The sequence below is a fragment of the Juglans regia genome, chromosome 3 (genome assembly GCF_001411555.2).
Source record: "Juglans regia cultivar Chandler chromosome 3, Walnut 2.0, whole genome shotgun sequence".
Lineage (NCBI taxonomy): Eukaryota > Viridiplantae > Streptophyta > Magnoliopsida > Fagales > Juglandaceae > Juglans > Juglans regia.
The window spans coordinates 27909064-27930965 of record NC_049903.1 but is presented as its reverse complement, the minus strand read 5'-3'; the positions used below and the strand labels follow the sequence as shown (position 1 = coordinate 27930965).

General features: G+C 33.0%; 1 protein-coding gene across 2 annotated transcripts; it reads right to left on the bottom strand.

Moving 5' to 3' along the window:
- Positions 1-5206: 5206 nt before the first annotated feature.
- Positions 5207-10445, bottom strand: LOC109021827 (interactor of constitutive active ROPs 2, chloroplastic-like). 2 transcript variants are annotated; one of them, XM_035688944.1, is made up of 5 exons: positions 10166-10445; positions 8641-8760; positions 7530-7689; positions 5569-7245; positions 5207-5480 (listed from the first exon to the last, which is right to left on the bottom strand). In XM_035688944.1, the coding sequence occupies exons 2-4, from the start codon at positions 8658-8660 to the stop codon at positions 5587-5589; spliced, it is 1839 nt and encodes a 612-aa protein (XP_035544837.1). In that variant the 5' UTR covers positions 8661-8760; positions 10166-10445; the 3' UTR covers positions 5207-5480; positions 5569-5586. The 2 variants fall into 2 exon arrangements, with proteins under 2 accessions (XP_035544837.1, XP_035544836.1); XM_035688943.1 differs by having other exon boundaries at positions 10192-10445.
- Between the last annotated feature and the right edge of the window lie 11457 nt (positions 10446-21902).

Below are 21902 nucleotides of genomic sequence, written 5' to 3'. Positions count from 1 at the left end.
GGGACGTGGAGGATGTATGTTGATTGTAGGGCGGTCAACAATATCATAGTACATTATTGCCATCTCATTCCTAGATTAGATGATATGCTTGATGAATTGCATGGCTCATGTATTTTCAGTAAAATTGATCTTAAAAGTGGATAGCATCAAATTAGAATGAAAGAGTGTGACGAATGGAAAACTGCTTTTAAGACAAAGTATGAACTTTATGAATGGTTGTTTATACCATTTGGACTTACAAATGCGCCTAGTACTTTCATGAGATTAATGAACCATGTCCTACGTGCATTCATAGACAAGTTTGTGGTTGTGTACTTTGATGATATCCTAGTGTACAGTAAGGACTTAAATGAACATATTGAGCATTTGAAATATGTGTTTGATGTGTTGAGATGTGAAAAGTTATATGCTAATTTTAATAAATGTACCTTTTGCATGGAAAAAGTTGTTTTCCTTGATTATGTTGTTAGTACAAAAGGTATTGAGATGGACGAAGAGAAAGTCAAGACCATCAAAGAATGGCCAACGCCTAAGCGCATTACTGAGGTAAGAAGCTTTCATGGCTTAGCTAGCTTTTATCGACTTTTTGTTAAAGACTTTAGCACCATTGGTGCACCACTCACTTAAGTAATTAAAAAGAATGTTGGGTTTCATTTAGGGGCTGATCAAGAGAATGTTTTTACTACTATTACAAAAAATTTGTGTTCTGCACCTGTGTTAGCATTACCTGACTTTAACAAAACTTTTGAAATTGAATGTGATGCCTTAGGAATAGGGATTGGAGCCGCTTTGATGTAGGATAGGCGACCTATAGCCTTCTTTGGTGAGAAGCTAAGTGGGGCGTCCCTGAAGTACCATACTTATGACAAAGAGTTTTATGCTCTTGTTCGTGCTTTAGAGAATTTGTGGTCCACACCGATCATGAGTCATTGAAGCATCTCAATGGTCAAGGAAAGTTGAATAAAAGACATGCCAGATGGATGGAATACATTGAGACCTTTCCATATGTCATTCATTACAAGCAAGGTAAGGAGAACATTGTTGCTTATGCGTTATCCCGGAGGTATGTCCTTATTACTTCTTTAAGTGCCAAAATGATTGGCTTTGAATATGTGAAAGACATGTATGCTGATGACGCTGACTTTTCTGATGTATATAAGGCATGTGATAAGGCGGCATTTGGTAAGTTTTATGAGCATGATAATTATTTGTTTAAAGAAAGCAAACTTTGTGTGCCAAGTTGTTCTATGCGTGAGTTATTGGTGCATGAGGCACATGGTGGGGGATTAAAGGGACACTTTGGTGTCAAGAAAACTTTAGACATTTTGCATGAACATTTCTTTTGGCCTAAGATGAAGAGAGACCTCAATCGCATTTGTGGCAAATGCATTATATGTAGAAAGGCCAAATCTAAGGTTTTGCCACATGGGTTGTATACACCCTTACCCGTTCCAAGCGAGTCATGAATGGACATATCTATGGACTTTGTTTTAAGGCTGCCTAGGACAAAAAGGGGTAGGGATTCTATTTTTGTGGTTGTGGATAGATTTAGTAAAATGGCACATTTCATTCCATGCCATAAAACAGAAGATGCCACAAACATAGCTGACTTGTTTTTCAGGGAGATAGTGCGACTCCATGGTGTGCCTAGGAGTATTGATCTGATAGGGATGTTAAATTCTTTAACTACTTTTGGAAGGTGTTGTGGGGGAAATTGGGTACTAAGCTCTTATTTTTCACTACCTGTCATCCATAGACTGATGGTCAGACTGAAGTAGTTAATAGGACTTTAACTCAGCTTTTACGCATTGTTGTTCATAAGAATTTAAAATTTTGAAAAGATTGTTTGCCATTTATAGAGTTTGCATATAATAGAATCATGCATGCAACTACTTCATATTCTCCTTTTGAAATTATTTATGGTTTTAATCCACTTACTCTTTTAGATTTGATGCCTTTACCTATTGATGACAGGAGTATTGCAAGGATTGGTACAATCCACTTGGGATGAAGCTAGCAAGAGCCAAACACACAAGATGGACTTTAAAGAAGAAAAATTAGTTTTGATCATACAAGCTGTGGAATACATGACTTAGAGTTATTGTTTGGGCTTATTGTTATTGAAGGCTTTCAATTTGTTTAAATCATTTAAATGATTTATTTTATTAGTTTAGAATAATTGGGATTGAGGATGCTTGGCCCACATATGTTTTATGTTTTATGAACTAGGATTTCAAGAGAAGTTTTTAAGGGTAATTTAGGAATTGTTTTAATTTTCAATTAGGGTTTCTTTTGGGAAAGCCTTGGATTTCGTCCAAGGGTATTTTCGGAACAAGGAGGCCTTATTTTGGCCTAGGGTTTATTTTGTTTAAGGGAATGGATATATAAGTTACTGTAGCCGCGACACTTTTCATTAGTTTATGAAATTTGATGAATTTATTCATTGTGAGTTGAGTTTATATCCTCTTGTTCTTGAATGAATTTTTTAACTTATCAAAGACAAATCACAACCTTTAAGGCGTTCTTCCTTATAATTTAGGCTCTTGAGACATGTTCTTCAACAAGTCTAGATTTTCATATAATTTAGGTTCTTGAAATGAGTTGCTCAAAGGGTCTAAAGTATCCATTGACTTGCTTTTGACTTTCTTGGATGAGTTTTCAAATTGAGTGTGGGTTCAAAGGATTCTATACGGTGAGTGGCCCTCTTCTCATGATCCCCCACCTTAACCCATCCACTAATATGTTTTGTAGAGTAATTAAACAAGTCAAAAGCCACTGGATATTTCCAAAACAATGCCAAACCCTCATTCCTACCTATCGGGTTAGTTCCAAAACAACCATCAAAACCTAGACTAGGCTTCAAATTTTCTACTTTCTTTGCCTTCATCATGGTTTCCATTAAGAAAACCATAGTGGGACACTTGTTCTTCATCATAAGGTGAAGTTCTTGATCTGTCTGAGGGTTCCCAAGTCCTCAGCAGTTTCAACTGATGAGAGTCATGGCTCTCGACGGGGTTGCTATGCAGCCTCTACCGATTCATCTAGTAAAACGAGGCAATCACTGAGAACTGCTCCTCTATGTTTCTTACTAACGCCCAAATTTCCTCCCTCTTCGTATTAACAGAAAGAAAATATGCCTGAGATGGTCTTCCCTGCGCCCGAGCTCTTTTCTTCCACGTCTTCCTTCTCGCTGGATTCTTCCTATCAACGCCTCCAAGGCCATCATCAAGTTGTTGCACGTGACCTTGGATGCCATGGCAGACACATTCTTCCTTCCTTCCATCGAAAGGAAGCCCTTCCTCACTTACCATCATAACTGGATTCGAGCCCTTCTCAAGGCCCACATCCATCCCATAGCTATCCTCTATCGTATCTATAACCCTAGCAAAACTAGTGATTGGGCTTGAGCCCATAGCATTTCTCTTAGTTGTATCAGTAAAATTCTCATCCACCTGTCCCAAGCCCACCAACACACGAGCACAGTCCCCTTTCCTCAACAAACACTCCCCTCAATCCCTCCCCCACTATCTCTCTCAACCACCTCCTTCCCTTCCTGAATAACTAGATTTTGAAAATTACGAGTATCCAGATTATTCCTCATCATGATCCCAAAGATTGAATCCCTAATTTTTCTCCACCAACCTCTCCCCTACTAGCCACCTTTCCACTATCCCATCTACTCTTAGCTTCCTCATCACCTGTAACCGCCTGTAACCAACTGCGTCGCCCCTCCCTACCATCATTCTTCGTGGATGAACCACTGGACATCGATGGACCAACCTGAGCCCTAGAACTGAAATTCACCCGTAACCATGGCCCATACTGAGTTTCATATGCTCTATTTTTCCTAGAAACCGTCTTCCTCTCTTCGCAACCCTGAAGCCTATGAAGAATGCAGCCACATCTCAAGCAAATCCTCGATAACTTCTCATACCTGCATGGTACCCACATATTCGTCCCTTTCACAGCAATTGTCCTCCCCCTAGGCAAAGGTTTATGAAGATCCATTTGAATTCTCACACTCAAAAAACTTCCCCAACCAATCTCATTACTAGATAGATCAACCTCTAAAATAGCCCCCATTGAGTTCCCTATTTGTTTCCCTATATCAGCATTCATACATGCCCTTGGCATATTATGGAAATGGACCTAGAAAACCTCTAAGTTGAACTATAATTTATCAGGCTGAGTAACCACATCAAACTCCTTTAACACAAGCAAACTGTTGACAAAAAGCCACGGGCGTCCCTCCAAAACTCTCTTCATATCAGTAACAATAGCAAAAATGAAGATAAAAACATTAGTCTTAATCTTCGTGATTACAACAAGTTTACTCAGCTTCCATAAACGCAACAAATTTCCTCTCAGCACCTCTTTACCAACTTTCCTATCCACATAAAGCTTCCTAAAGAGCCTCTGCTCCCCTACATCCCCCATCTCCACATGCTCCCCAGAGGGATTTGAATTTCCTCCTGTTCCGATTCATTTAAGGACAAATTCTCCCAAGCCTCACCAAGATTCTCCATCCAAGCAAAATTAACCACAGCAAACCAACTCGATCTCACTAAAAAACACCATAAGACTACCCAATTTGGACACTCCACGGAAAGACTACCACTCTACTCAGGAGTAAGAGCGACTCACTCCACTACGTTTCTTTTTCTCCAGAGAGAAAAGAACACCCGCGACTTTATCAACCCCTAGAATTTTATATATTATTTATTAGATTCATAAAAAATATATATTTGAAAATATAAGTAAAAATAATAATTTAATAAGAATGAACAAAATAACCGTTATGTTATGTTATTAAGTATAAAATCATAAAAAAAATGTGCATTAAAAATTAGAATAATTAAAATAAAATTTATTTTATTTTATTTTATTGAGAAATCAAATATATTAATATATAAAGTTTATATGGATAACCTAATATGAAATTAGGTTTCAAATGACATAGACAAAACGGAAAATGTATGAATATGATAGTAGACAAATTTTGGCTAATGAAATATTCGAACTGATGCTAGTGCACTTAAGAGTATAATTTTTATAAAGGAGGATAGCTTTTAACAAGACTTTGATTTTTGACTTGTAAATTTGTAATGGTCAAAGTCTTCAATTTATTCATGGTGCCGAAGTAAAGATTGATTTATAAAGTCTCAGGTCTTGTCCCTTTAAAAAAAGAAAAAGGGAACTCACTTCATGGCTGAAGTAACAAATAAACAAGGCCTGCTAGTTTCAGATCATTTGTTCCATTTACATACACAAGGGCTCCCCTGATGTGCTTTGTAGGAAGACCAACTGATTCAAAACATAACTGTAAAGATGTCCAAGCGAAAATTAAGAAGATAGAATAGAATATCTAGTGCGTCTATCTAGAGCCACAACACACATCAGGTTAAAAGAAATGACACTAAGTTCACCATTTTCACATTCTTTTCCATGAAAAATCCAGCTGCACCCACCCACCAAAATACCTGTCAAGAATGGAAGTGAAGAGAGAACTAAGTACAATAGAATATACCAAAAGCAGTAAGATAATAATAGTATGGAACAATCTGCTACCTGTCACATAATTCCATTTTACTTCTGGCCCTTCTTCCATAGCACTCCAATCTTCTTCAACATGTTTCCGTTTTTCTTCTTAGGCGAATCATCATCCATGTCTTCTGAATAAGGTGAATCCATAGGATTATAGCTGTTGTCATGAGAAGCTGTTCTCTCCACAAATTTCCCATTGTTTGCTGTAGTAAGCATTGCAGCAGCTGCCTCAGCTGCCTTTCTCCACTGATCTGACTGCACCTTTAACCTCCTCAACTCGGCCTCCATTTCTGAATTTGCAGCCTGTGCTGCATCGAGCTGCTCAGTCGCTCGTTCTGCTCTTTGGCTACTTTTATCTGCCTCTTCTGTTATATTGCCAAGTTTCATCAGAGCCTCCCGCTCTGCAGTCCTTGCTGCTTCTGCCAGAGCAACAACCTCATCATTAACTTGATTCCTTTCTAGGTCCCTCTTCTTTATTTCCATCTTGAGCAATTCATTTACCTCAGTGATATTCTGCAACTCTGCCTCCTTATCCAACAAACTTGCCTTCAACTCTGCTAAATCTGCTTCTGACTTCCTCAGGGCCATTGCAAGTTTATATTCTTTTTCACTTGACAGGTTTTTTTCAATCTTCAATTTCAGCTCCCCATTTTCTTCTGAAATACTCTGCAATTCAGTTTCCTTGCCCATCAAACAAACCCTTAACTCCTCAACTTGAGCCTTCAATTTCTCTAATTCCGACTCCATTTCAGCCTCTCGTTGGCATGATTCTGATTTTGTCCGCTCAAGTTGTTCATAGGCACTTCTAATCTGCAACGTGCTCTGAATATATTCTTCCTGGTACCTGACCTCAGCCGCATCTAAAGCAGCTTTCAATTTACCCACTTCAAGTTTCAGAAAATTAAGCTCCATTTTAAGCTGGTTAGTTTCCTCATTTTCTTCATTTTCCTGAACAATCTTGTAAGTGCCTGTAGGATCCGCCAACTTTTTGCCATTGCTATCAACCACATCTACCTGGAGTGTGCTCACACGTCCCTCCAATGATTCCACCTGCACTTTTGATTGCTCCAATTCAACTGACAAGGAGTTGTACGCTTCCATGGCTTTGATGCCATCTGACCGGAGCATTTCTGCAGTTGCATTCGCTTCTTCCAATTCCCTTTGAGTTTTATTAACAACTTCTATGGCCCATGCTTCAGATTCTTTGCAATTATTGCATTCAGTATTAAACCTTTCAACCAGGGCTAGAGTTCTAGAAAGTTCCATTCTCAAGCCCTTGATCTCCGCATGTGCTGATTCTGCACTCTTAGTTTGAGTAGCTTCTGATTCAGCCACCACTTCGAGCTGAACTTTTAGCTTCTGAATTTCATTCATAGCAGAAGCCAGGGCAGCAGAATCCATAGAGTGCTGCCTCTGGACAGCCTCAAGTTCAGATTGCCATGCTCGATCACGATCCTGGGAGATTTTACGGAGCTCTTGAAGCCGAGCTTCTTCAGAAGCAGAAAGCTCCAGCAGCTGCTGCTGGGATTCCTCAAGCTTTGCTGACATGTCGAAGAGCTCCTGCTTGGCCTCTTCAGCCTCCTGTTGGGCTCTCCTCTTCCATGATTCAGATGAGTTCAGTTGGTCCTTTGCCTTTTTCAGATCCTCTTGGAGTTGAGCAAGCTGCGACTCCAATTCAGAAACTCGGATTGGGCGCTTCTTCTGGAGCTCACAAGACAAAGGGGGATGACATTAAGAGAAGATGAAAAGGATTAACTAAAACATCAAGCAATAGTTGTAAAGAAACTTTTAAAACCAAAACTCAAAATCTTTTGAATAAAATTATGACAATTAAAAACTGAAATGATGCTTTATAAAAGCAGCAGTGTGCGTGTGATTGCCAACATGAGTATGAGCTTCCGGCGGAAACTCTCCAACAAAATCACCTGATTTTTTTTGTTATAAGTAAAAATGAGCTGATTTTATTATTTGTTATTGTGAGATACCTCAGAGTTTGGGCTTCGTGATGTCCTACGTTCAATGACTTTAGGACTTTTGTCTTTTGGTGTCCTACTGGCTGGGTCGGAATCTGAGCCCAGTGTCCTGAGTTGGCGAGCAGTCCGAGGTGTTGCAGGAGATTTCTTTTGTGGCACTTCCAAACTGGTTCTGCTTTCACACTCAGTGGTGTGACAATCAAATCAGAAAACATATAGATAAACCAAAAATCTATTTACAGCAACTGATGACATTGGCAGCTCAAAATCAAAACGGCATTATTTAGTTTAAGAAATCTTAGCATCAGGGCCATTGATATTCTTGGTGCTGACATACACTTTTGTCAAGTAGAATATAGACGTCCTCATATTTTTCCGTCTATATCAATTCTTACAATGCAGCAAGATGATCCATCTCTTGGAGAGACTGGAAACCATATCCAGAATCAGCTATCTGCCAACCTCACCCACCACCCATATATTGGTGATAAACCAACATTAAAAACATATATGGAAGACTTGGGACAGTACTTCTTTAGCTTTTCAATTTCCCTTTCAGAGACTAATCAAGAAGATATGCACATTGACTGGTTGAAAATGGAATGTGCGCTTTAAAAAATATAGAAGTTAGTTCTTCCAATCTGATGGATAAAGACAAATCATTTGGTGCATGTCGGTCCTCAAAGAGTTCAATATGTACACACTCTGATACGTATTTTACATTAAATGCTCTTCAGATGAGTTTTTTAAAACTTTGCATCAAACTCATTGCTTGAAACTTTGTCTTGCATTACTGTCACACACAACACTTTTTTATTTTTTCCTTTCAGAGACTTCCTGGAATAGCAATGGTGCAACAGGCTAACATTCATATTTTCCACAGAATTTTGAATGAAATTATGCAAACCGTTCAGTTTATTCCAAATATAGTCTATTCAAAAAATTTTGACTCCCTACATCCTTTATGAATATCAAAAACAAAATTAAGCCGCAGCAACCAAACTGGCTAATACTGAAATCCACCTTAAACAGTCCAAATTCAAATCACGAGGATAAAAGTTAGAATAATGTCGAACAAAGATTAATCACAATGCTGTCAAAGGCTCGTAACAAACATTTTTACCTTGTTTTTGGTGTCTGCATTTTTTTTTTTTTTTTTGGTGATCTCCTTGTGTAAAAGCGGTAATAAGGGATAAAGTAATGATCCCTCCTTCAAAGTGGACCCACAGCACCTGCCGTAGTTCTGAAAAATACTTGGATGAGAAAAAATGATGATAAGGAATATAATATATATTATGGAAAAAACGAATAAATAGTTGCTAAAAGAGAGCTAGCTCAAGTCCGTTTTCAGCCTCAAAGCCTAACAAACAAATAACACAATCGCTTGGAAGAAACTCCACAGAAACTACCTCCACTAACACCAACCAAAACCACTAGACAAAAAATAAAAAAAATATAAGAAATACGATAGAAAAAGAAAAATTGCAACAGAAATATTTTATTAGATATGATTATGCAATCAATCTGTCAAACTTTAAATCCTCATCTTTCCTTTTCTTTCCTTTCACTCCAGTACCTTTTTTTTTTTTATATAACAGTACTTTTTCTTATACTATGGTCCCAACCCATTATTGAAGCCACTGTGGGCTAGAAGAAGGAAATTAATAAATTGGCTACAAAAAGGTAATCAAACACCTTTTTCCGAAAATTTATGGGCATATTTATTTATGTATCCATGTTCAAACGGAGCAGAACTAGAAAAATGCTTGAAAATCCAAGACAAGAAAAATGGGACCCCTCAATGTTGGCTAATCTAACAAGCCTCCCCATCTGCGTTCCTCAAATTTCGTTTCTTTTAACAATTTTTTTTTTTCCTCAAAAAAGTAGCAAGTATCATGACAAGCTTAGATCAGATAAAGCAAGAGAAATTCATATTGAAGTAGGATAAAAAAAAAAAAAAACGAAAAGGAGGCGAAAGCACTAACTAAGAAAAAATAAATATATCAATTAAAAAAATAAAGAAGACAAATATATATTATTTATATATTGAAATGAAACTTTGCAGTAAAAATAAAGCGAGACCAGACAAATGAGAGTTTCTGGGCTTTCAAACTGGTTGAATTTATGACCTTTGAAACGCTTAGATCTAATCACACTCTGGGTCTAAATCCCCGATCGGATGCAAATGATAGGATGAAGAACTAAAACAGAGAAAGCAGAAACATAGCTTCGATCAGCTCAGCCAACAGATGAAAGAAAGAATCACTCTTCTGAAATGTTGACGTACTTCCAAAAGTATACAAAACTAAAAGTATCAAACTTCAGCTCTTCTTCTCAGAAAGCACTTTAGAAACGTTCAAGACTTTCAGCTCAACCACAAACCCACATTTCCATTCCAACGCAGAAGAACCCCAGAAAACGAAAACCTCTCTCTCTCTCTCTCTTTTTCCTCGAACACACAAGGGTAACTGAGAGCAATCAACCAAATATACGTTTTGACAAAACCAAAACATCTCATCTTTAATTAGCAAAAATCAAATACAAAAAAAAAAAACTATTTTTGAAAAGGTAAAATAAGAAAACATATAAAAACATATAAAAACAAGGAAAGAAGCATTGCTGAGAAAAGAAATATAAACATGAAATACCCCCAAAACAACAGTTTTTGTCTTGCCAGAAGGCCTTTCAGACTCTGTGAACTCTGGAGGAGGTTGGTCTCGTTGGAGTTGGTAGATTGGTTTTTCTTCTTTCTTTCTTTCTTTCTTTCTTTCTCTTTTTCTGGTGGGAGTTTCAAAACCCGAGAAAACCCTAGTTTTGAAAGAGAAGAAAGAAGGGCATTTGCGCCTTTGTAGTGCCTCGCACTCGTAGGCTGAGGCTGTTGGTAGGAGCTTCGAACAGCTTTGCTTCCGAACTCAGTTCCCGAGTCTCTATCTGTATTTTGTTTTGTTTTGTGTTTTTGTCAGTGGAGGGAAGTTTAGTCATCTGCGTAGGTACGGTGCGTTGCTCTACAGCATGGATACTTAGGCCACGCTCTTTCTCCACGCCCTTTCCCACGCTCCCCAATCACATGCATTGAGTGTATTTTTATGGGTAAAATAAATGCATTGTGAAAGAGCAAATAAATACTTCTTCTGTGAGATTATTTTAATTCATCTGTGAGAATATATTTTATATTTATAATTTTTTATAAAATATGAAAATAATTTTTATAAAATGTGAAGATATATTTCATAAGACGTCAAGTATAGAATGATGAATAGTAATTAATAAAAAAGAATTTTTCATTTCGCATGATCACTCGAGTTAACGTATATAAATAAAATTTGTGAAATTTGATAAATACTTCATGATTTAGTCGGAAAGGTGGTTGTCGGAACAATCTATTACTTAGAACAAGGCCCCACATAAAATATAATGCCTTAGTATATTTTTAAAAAAGATTGTAAAATAAGATAAATGTTCTATATATTCTATAATGATAGTGATAAAAAGCTTTGAGTGAAAAATATCTACATTTCTTTTTTTCTCCATGAATGTTAAGAAAAACTTTGGATTTACAAGTGTCAAAATGAAAAATTATTTTCATTAGTCACTATTCACTATCTCACGTCACACATTTTATGAAAAAAAATTATAAATATGGGGTGTAAAAATGAATAACGGCGAATGTATAAAATTTCCCATGTCACAATATTTTATAATCTTTTTAAAGAATATGAAAATAATTTTCATCTCATTTCATTTTCTTTTAAGCATAGAGACACATTTTACAGCATTGTTCCACATTCACAACTCGAAGAACAAAAAAGAAACAAATGTAATTCATCAATAAATTTCATTTTGCGAAACTAAACACAATGGAGGCCATGTCGTCATGTTGACGAGATCAAAAATCATTAATTTTGAGTCACACATTCCAAAATTAATACAATAAATAAAACATTATAAGCTTTTTTTTTGTTTTGTTTCTTTATTACTTTTTGGAAAACAACAAGATCAGAAGTAGAAAAATTCAATGCCAATCATGATACATTGATACCCAATTTATATATCATCAGATTACAAGATCATTGGTCCAACCCTCAAACCCTAGATAGAGGATCACAAAATGTGAGCTTATTCACGTTTAATTGGGCCACCCAAATTCCACCAATGCATACCATTCCAAATGACATGTTAATATTATGGTCATGCCAATAAATGTATTTATATTTTTTTTTTCCTAAACCAAAATTATAAAAAAAAAGAGAGATAAATTTTGTTAAATAATCTTATATGCCGAATATCTAAATAAACAATTACTTAAAATGTATCGCATCAACAAATATGATTAAAAATGATAAAATTTAATTTTAAAATAAAAAAATTTAGTCTTATGAAATGCAACTTCAAAGTGGAATTGGAGTTGTTAACCAAAATCTACCTTGAAACTCCTTAATTTATAGTGGCATATTATTATACATTGATAAAGGGTATTTTTAAAAAAATAATATTACTTCGCCGCTTCATTTTATCTCCTCATTTTGACCTCTCATATATTTAATTTTTAAAAAAAAAAATTATTTACTGATTAAGAAATTGACTATTAGTGTATTAATATTTTTTTATAATTTTTAAAAATGTTAAAAAAATATTTTTTTTATAAAAAAATAAATTTCACCTAACAGACATGTCCAACGATCACTCATGGACAACACCCAAACACCAATCCTTTTAAAATCCAGCCAATATGGGAGGGGAAAGGAAAAATGAATATTATTGTTGATGGGCCCTACTTGTAGGTAATAAAATACTGTATATCACTGTATCTATATCTATTGGATGAGAGTGGAACCTTTCCTATGTTACATTTTGTTTGATGACATTATATCCACTAATAAAAGCATACATATATCAAAGGTAACGGAAATATTTTTATGTTTGTTTAAGGATACATGTCTTTGCTTTGATTACAATGAAAGCAAGAAAGCAATTATTTTTTAGCTTATGATTTTCATTATTTTCTTTTAACAGAAAACCACCAAATGCAATCCATACGACAAGCTCTATATTTTTTAAGTTGGGTAGACTCAATCATTAAAATGAAAATAAATTCAAATAAATACAAAAAAAAAAAAAAATTTGGGTGTTTCAACAATTCCTACTCCACATATTAGGACACTTGTTGCCATTTGATTATTAGTGTAACGATTTTCTTTAGATTATTTTATGTAGATGGTGTGTGATGTAAAAAATTTTAAATAGAATTATTCTTTTTTTCAACACGCTAGTAGTTTTTTTTAAGTTTTTTTTTATAAGTTTTTTGTTTTATTTATTTGTGAATAGAAAGACGGTGGTAATATATTTGTAGGATTTTATTGCTTTTTTTATATATACTATTTTTACATGCGAAAAAATATTGTATATAAAAATGATTAATTTGATCCCCACATACCACATTATATTGATTTAAAACCGAAATTAGTTTGGGTATTGAGAGTACCTCGAGTATTCTCAGAATACTTCACTACTATTCATTATTTTATTATTACTTTTTACTTAATTTTTACTACTATTCATTACTTTTTCACTATTATTTACAAAATATATGAGAATACTTCACTATCCAAACTCAAATTCTTAAAATAAATAATCTAATTTGAAAAAAAAAAAATCTCATATGATTTTTGTTGGACATGGTGATCATGTTAGAGTTGTTATTGGGTGTAAGGAGGGGGACATGGGGATTTGGAAACACCTTGGAAATCATATGTTCGGTATAATGACACAAAGGATCCTATTCTTGCACCGTAAGCAAGAGGGAAAGGCCGTACACATCCATCATACACGGAACTTGTTTCATGTCATGGACATCAAATTCATTACAAAGACACCACACCGAGTCATGTAGAAACCATAAAGTATATATTGCCTATGAAAACTACAACAAACTAACTCAATATTCTTCGGATAATATATCACACAACCCATATTTTATAGTTTGGAAATCCTTATCATCAAAATTAACCAATACTATGAATATTTTTTTTTTTTACGATCTTGCGACATTCTCACGTTCTTTAATGAGAATAATTTAAAATTCAGAGATTAACCAATATGACGATTTTTTTTTTTATGATCTTATAGTCTAATGACATTCTCACGTTCTTTAATGAGAATAATTCAGAGGTAATCCTGACGATATCTACAACTCATAATTAAATAATAATAAAAAAAGGAAAAAAATCAGTTACAATCGGTTGAGTTATTGTTTAGGAACATTAAGCAAAACTCACATATTTTAGTATTGACAACCCACATAATTGCAGTGATTATTACTTATAATAATGGTAGCATGTAACATGTACATCTTCAAGGAAACAAATCAAATCAGATGGTGGGATTTCTCAAGGGTAAAAAATCATATAAGGTGGTGGAATACGAAAGAAGGATCAAAATGCTCCCAAGGTATTTATCATGTTCACTTTATTTTAATTCAGATAATGACATTTAAATTATATTATCAAATCCGACATGTTTGGCAAACATGAGAATTTTTAAAATTCTCAAAATTTCTCGTAACTTTATTCTCAAATATCACTAAAATATAAAATACTTTTTAATGTCAAGTTTTTAACTTTTTCATCTAATCACTATCTAATTATTACTCAAACACAAAAATCAATACAAATTTTACAAACTTCAAAATAAAATACAAAAATCAATACAACTTTTACAAATCTTAAAATAAAACATAAAAATCAATACTACTTTTACAAATTTTAAAACAAAAGTAATATTGAAAAATTACATACAAGATTTTTTAATTTTATCTATTCACTTTCATAAATTCTAATACGATGCTTATTTTAAAATATATTTTTATTCAAATTTTTTTCTCTCATTTTCCAAAACTCAATAAAATATCTTCACTCAAATTATTTTATAACTAGTCACAAAATTTTAGATACTTTTAAGCATCCAAACATGCCTAAATTTTAAAATGTGAGAAAATAAAACAACTAAAAGGGTAAATACTAGTTTGTTTGTTTTCACAACATATTTTATTTTATTTCATCTCATCTCAATTTATCTAATCATTACAATTTTTTCAAATTGTCACATAAAATAAAATAGACAATTCAACTTTTTCAAATCTTAAAACAATAATAATATTAAAAAATATACATTCTAATAATATTTTATTTAATTTTCAACTTTTATCTCAATTTATCTCATCTCTGCAAAAACAAACGAGGCCAAGTTGATAGTGTAAAAAACTAAGGGCACCGCTACACACACCGACACTCTCCATCGAGAAGGCAAATTTTTTTTTTTTTTTTTGTGATTTATTTTCAAACATTTTTAAAAATAAAATAAAAATAACAAACTCATTAGAAAACACTTTTAAGTAATAATAATAATAATAATAATAAATGGGTGAGGATCCTCGTTAAGCCAAGCATTTTCCTAAAACTAATTAATACCGATGATGGAGTAAAATCTTCACTCTTCAGGGCCGACGGAATAGGATGCTATAAATGAATGACTATTCGTTTGGTTACATTTTCAATTTACAGTCTTAATTAATTATATGAGCAAATTTTAGTTTATATTCGCAGTGTATAATAGTTTCAAGTGAAGAAAAGGTAATAATTTATGGGTGAAATACTATAAAATATATATCAAGATTAACTAAAAACAGTGAATTATCTTTTATTTTTCCTAAAAAGAACAACATTAGAACTTTTTATTATTATTATTATTATTATTATTATTCATATATATTAATTAGGTAGCAAGATATACATACGAATAAGGGTGTGGGATCTTACCAAACACTTCATTATAACCACTACAACACCATTCCTGATCAACTAGATGGGTACCACCTTGAATTCTGGTTTTGATACACCACAATTAATTCGGATGATTGGGTACACCATGCAATTTTACTTTATATCGGAGTGGAGGGTTGGAACCTAACTCTCTTATTTGAAAAACAAGCCTTATATCATCTGATCCAAATGATCTTTGGCAATAATATACATGCATTTGGTTAGAATTTGGAATTGGAATTGAAAAATTCTACTCATCATTCTTATAATACACACCACGCATAATTTTTTTATTTTTTTTATTTTTTTTCTCTTACTAAATGTATGTTATATAGATGATGAATGGAAAAAATCAATTAGTTTATGATGAATAAAATAAAAAAAAATTAAAATAATAAAAATAAATGTGATGTGTGGTGTGTGAAGATGATGAATAATTAAACTTATTAGAATTATATTTGGATTTAAAATAAACCATGATTTCAAAATTCAAAATTTTATAAAGGACTTGGATACTAGACACCAAAATCCAAATCCTCCTCCCCAAAACACCACTATTTAGTTATTTATTTATGGATAAGCACAAACCCTACCGTTTGGATGAAAGAACAAACAATCAATAGGTTTTATTTCATCCAATCACTGTTATATATTTCCATTCAATAAATACATCAAAGTCTTAAGTTCTTTGCCCTAACTTGAAGGTTAAAAGTAATAAAAAAAAATATAAAAGATAAAAGATAAAGATAAACATAGGAAGATGACTTTAAATCTTTATGGTAGAACTCAATTCACGTGTCAGATGAAATATTTGTGAATAATAATAAAATATTTTATGAATTTTAAAAAAAAAAAGAGAAAAAAATTGAATAAAAATATTATAAAATTAAAATATTATTAGAATATAATTTTTTAATATTATTTTGTTTTGGAATGTGTAAATGTTAAATTATTTTTTATATTTTAATTGAAAGTTTGGAAAAATTATAATGATTAGGTAATGATTAGATGAAAAAAATCAAAATTTGAAATTGAAATGTGTTTGTATTTGTAGTGTTTTGATGTTGAGATGAGATTAAAAAAGCTGAGACCATCATGCAATCCAAACGGGACCTAATCTTTATCGTAAAACCTGATTTACGTGTCTATCTTTCTTTCACTCTGAACTTGAACAGATCTTAATCCCATAAATTATATATATTAAATTGAGCTAAGTAATATATGAAAGATCTACTTTACAAATATGATTGATTTATGAAAAATGTTAAATGTATTTAAGAAAAACTTATAAAAAATTTACTTATCTACATGTCAATTATTGATATGTTGAAAATCATAAAATTTGAAATTGAAAAGAAAACTAACAAGATGAGTTTTATAAGTAAAATTGTAAAAACATGTAGCACTATTTTATCTTACCAAATTATTTAAAATTAGAGAAATGTTTTTTTTTTTTTACTTAATAATTAAGAAAAAAAAAAATTTTAATGATATTGTGAATTTTTTAAAAAATAAATATTAAAAATAAAAAATAAAAAAACAATGTCAGGTTCCCATTTGTGGCTGTAGAGCCACTCTTAAATTTAAATAAATTAAAAAAGAAAAAAAAAATCTAGAACCACCCAAACGATGGTGGCAAACAACCTCAGCGTGGGTAGATCTCGCGCCACCTTGACGCCTGAGCAGCCATGCATAGACCACGGTATGGGGGATCTCACCAGCTCGAGACCAAGGTGGCCGTAGGCTTATTTTGCTTACTGGAGTGGACCACCCCTTGTCATTTTTTTATTTTTATTTTTTAAATGGATCTAATCCAGTGCGCGTTTTCCTATTTTTGAATAGAAAGCTAATGTAAAAGGCTTAAATTACACCAGGTCCTGATTGTAGATTAATTCATTTATATATCATATAATTTTCAAAGCATAGATTTAGCTGTCATGAAATCACATTATCAGCTATCCAAACTCCAAATTTAAAAGTACTACGTTCATAAAGAAATCTTATAAAAATAAATTTATAAATAACGTGACATAATATAATATATCAGATCTATTTACAATATAATACACTTTATAATCTAATATACTATATTAGGCAAGGCTCGAAAAATTGAAATTGGGTTTGGAATTGGATAAGGACTTTTTCAATGAATCGTTGTTGAATCGAGTGAGTCATGATAATTTTGAATCGGAATATTTCAATGTTTGGGAGGGGTATTTCCCACCCGGCCCATTTTGGATGGGCTTGAGCCCAACACTAGATCCCAGCCCAACTCAAGTCTCACTACTCCAAGGTCCCAAAGTCACCAAAATGGTCTAGCCCTCAGGGTCATATCAGAGAAAGAAAGATATGTAACACGGGAAACCATACACAGGAGACAGATAAGACTCGTCGACTCTGACATCTCCTGTTACACCTACCTTTGAGAAATTACATTAGTACGATAAACGAAAGATACAGACGACCCTCCATTCTCTAACGGAGGGGACCAGAAATGACCGCGTCGTCCTTGCCAAAGGCCACGCTACACTAGGAGTGATAATATGTGAAACAACCCATTAACCTAACACGAACAAAACATGATAAAAGCGAGTTCGAGTTTAGTCTTAATGAGTTCGGGTCAAAACGGGTTGACCCGTTAAAACACAATTACTTAACGGGATCACTAACGAATCAACCCTTTATGACCCGTTAAGAAAATAAAATTTACCTTTATATCCTTAGACGTAAAACTCAAAAAACCTAACTCTAACACTTCTAACCCACGCCCCTTTTCCAGTTTTCTTCTTTCCTGTCCTAAATGCCCCCCCCCCCCCTCCCCCCTCCAATTCTCTTCAAGGTGACGCCGCCCGTTGCCCACACAGACTCAGAGTCTGTCGCCCATCCAGTTCTTTCTCTTCACGCAGTTCGTTGCCCATGCAGACTCAAAGTCACGGACTCACGCCGCCTGTCACCCACTGTAAGTCAATCCAGCCGAGAAAAAAGAAAAAAAGATGGGTAAACGATGATCAGATGAAAAAAAAAAGATTTATCTACATATTCATATCAGCTTGGAAATAGATATCGCAAAGGATTTAAAATATTTTGCTCTTTTCAAGTTTGCCTGTGTTAGAGTACTGTGATAGATATATGTGTATTTGGAAATAGATGAGTAATAGAATGTATGATGAAATGGTGAACACAGGAAGAAGATGGAATCTACTGAAATTCATACGCATGGGTGTGTTCAGCTTCCTCCTTTCTTCCTCATGTGATTTCTTCTCTGGTCTTGTAACAACCTTTAATCTATTTATCATGTTCTTTTAATATATGAGGTTGTAGAATTTCAACTAAGAACTCAGTTCTTTTTAGCAAGACTAATCCATTAGATGTTGTTGAGTAGATTCAAAAGTATATTTTTTCTACTGTCCAAATGAGTTTTTCAACTAGGAATGGACAAATAAATTATTCACATTCCATTTTTTTAAGGTCTGTTTTGTATAACTCGGCATTCCTAAAATTATTCACATTCCATTTTTGTGCCCAATTTGCAAGATTGTAGCATATCAATTTTCGTGCCAATTATTCACACACACACACATATAGACAATTTGTTGTGGTCAATAATAAACTTGTAGTAAACTTTTGTCAATGTGAACACCAAAACTAGTCTAGACTTTTTGAAAAAATTGTGATGAACTCTATGATCTAGGTCTTTGAGCATGCATGCATATAAATATATATATATATATATATATATAAAATATTTTAGGTCTTGACTTTGTGAAGGATTCCTCGTGATCTTTTAGGTCTTGACTTTTACATGCATGCATATATATATATATATATATATATATAATCTTTGATCATCTATATCTCTATGCAAAAAATAAACCTTGAGACATAGCTGCATATACCAGAATTTACATTTGTTCTTGTTGTTTGTTGTTAGATGAGTTCGGCAATAGGTAAAAATGACGATTTAGTTGATTTGGATCTGTTTAACTTAGAAAGTTTTTAAAATGAGGAATCTAAAGCACAAGGATAAGGAGGACGCTCCACTTCCTTCTTCAAGTTCTAAATTTGTTTATATCTATGTTTTTATCATATTTGAGATTGTAACATTAATATATTTACAATGTGTGTTTTGTTTATTATATTTGGGATGTAATTTTAATAATGAAAATTATTACAATGTATGTGGAACATATTTGTTTGGATTGTAATTTTAGATTTGTAATTAGTTTTTTATTTTTTATAGATATTATTTATATTTAAATATTTATATAAAATCAATTAGGCCAAACAGATCGTATTGTGTCTGTTCAACCCAATAACATAAATGGGTTGAAACGGGTTGTATCGTGTTGTGTCAATTTATTTTGTATTTACTAATGGGTCATAACAGATCGTGTCATATTAATCCGTTATCTTATCGTGTCATGTTAGAGTTTGAGATTTTGACACGAAATCCTTAACGAATAGTGTTCATATTGACCCATTAAATATAATGTACATACTTTGACACGACACGAACACGACACGAACACAACCCTTTAACACGATTTGCCACCTCTAGGTACGACTTAACCATAACACAAGGAACAAAACCATAACACAAGGAACAAAATGTTCCCTGGGGACTTATTATAAAAGCCCCCCACCTAGATACAAAAAGCTCTCTCTGAACTCTAAATATTTAAGCTATCAATATACTTCCAATGAGACTAACTTAAGCTATCAATATACCCACCTTTTTCTTTGTGTTTGCAGGTGAAGATTCCAGCTCGAGTTGTAAAATCTTGGCCAGGCGTACGAAACACGATATTAATAATGTTGTTTGATATCCAAACATTTTATATCATGTATAAAAGTGTATAAAGTATAAATTCAATGACTAATTTCAATAAAAATATATATGAATCTAAATAATTTCAATAAATATGTAATCTATGTATTTAATCTCAATTGTCAACATTTTTTTGCCTTATATACGAAAAAGATAAAGAGCATTAAGTTATAAACACACAGCAAGTAGTATTTTATGCATAACCATAAGTTTAATAAAAAATACCCATTCATTTCCTTAATTTTTTTGTTCAACTAAAACAATAAAGAACTACAAGTTTTATCTTTCAGTTTTTCTGCGATTCTAATTGAATACAATGATGAAAAAGTTAATATATGTTTAGTTCTATCATATTTTTGTACAAGAAATTAAAAGAAAAAAAACTCAGTTGTTAGACAATTTAAAAATAAATTCAGTTTTGAATCCATAAGAATTGGTTTAAATTGGACTAAAATCGGCTAGAATAGGTCTAAATCTATATATTAAAGTGGTTCAGTGAACGATTCAAAATGTTCAATAAAATTAATTCAATTTCTTACTGATTCAATTTTAATCGACTGAATCAACTTGAATTGAATCATTTTTTCAAGTCTTGATATTAGGTCATATATTTATAATTTTTTTTCTTTTTACAGGATCCTATTAGTGAGTAGTATAAAGTAGCACTTACATTGGTTTATGTATCATATTCTTTAAAATACATTACCAAAACTTACTTTTTCTATTTTACATATTGACTTTTGCAATATATCATACATTAGTTTATTTATTTTTTCTTTACATCATTTAAATGTTATATTATTTAATAGGTTGTTGGAGAAAAAGTACAAGAAGAAAGAAACTATTGTGGGAGACAAAGTATATGAAGAGAGAAAAAATAAATAAAATGTTTTTACATTTGTGTACAGTTCACTCTATATGTAGTTGAACACTGTAACAAAATGAAAAATAGATTTAAAAATACATGATCCGTTGGAGGTAGTTATGAGCTACTTTTCTTCAAATTTTACATAAAAATGAGTTTTACAAAACTATTAGTAGGGGTGGGCAACAGGTCCTGTCCCCCGCTACCCTGCCCTCGTCCGCCAAGCCCCACATGGAACACCCCATGTGAGGGCAGGGGGGTTGACCCCAGCCGGGCCCCGCCCCCACCCCTCGCTCCGCACTCATCCCTTTTTAATATAAAAAATTATAGTTTTTAATATTTATATAAATAATTTAAATAAATTTATACTGTAAGTTGCACATTGCTTAAGTGTCACTATTGTATTGCATTAACCTCCTATATAATGATTGGACTAGGAGGCCAAGGCAATAAAAAATATAACTCTAATGAGTTTATATTTTTTTAAAATGTATAAATTTCAATTTATAATTTAAATTATATTATAATTTGAGTCTAAAAAAAATTTCTAGACAAAAAAATTTTTTAGACAATGAGTTAAGCAAGGGGCAGGGTGCGGTGTGGTTTCAACCCCACCCCCCGGTAGCGGGGCGGGGTATGAAACCCTCCCACAATGCGGGTAGCACCCCTATCCATTAGAAGTGCTCTAAACCGTTTCTTCTCATTTGTATATATTATTATTATTATTAAATAGAACCCTTTTATTCATTATCCACATACCACACTTTATTTTTATTTTATTTATTTATTTATTATTATTTTTGTTAAACTAAAGAAATTTTTCTACTTATCTATATAGTATACTCCACTAACCAGAAGTTTGATAAGAGAAAAAA

Bases quoted from the DNA above. Each gene is read 5' to 3' on its own strand.
- LOC109021827 (XM_035688944.1), bottom strand. From the start codon at position 8,660: ATGCAGACACCAAAAACAAG. The intron at 7,690-8,640 runs GTAAAAATGTTT...GTGTGAAAGCAG, and splicing joins ATGCAGACACCAAAAACAAG to AACCAGTTTGGAAGTGCCAC. The intron at 7,246-7,529 runs GTATCTCACAAT...TGTGAGCTCCAG, and splicing joins CACGAAGCCCAAACTCTGAG to AAGAAGCGCCCAATCCGAGT.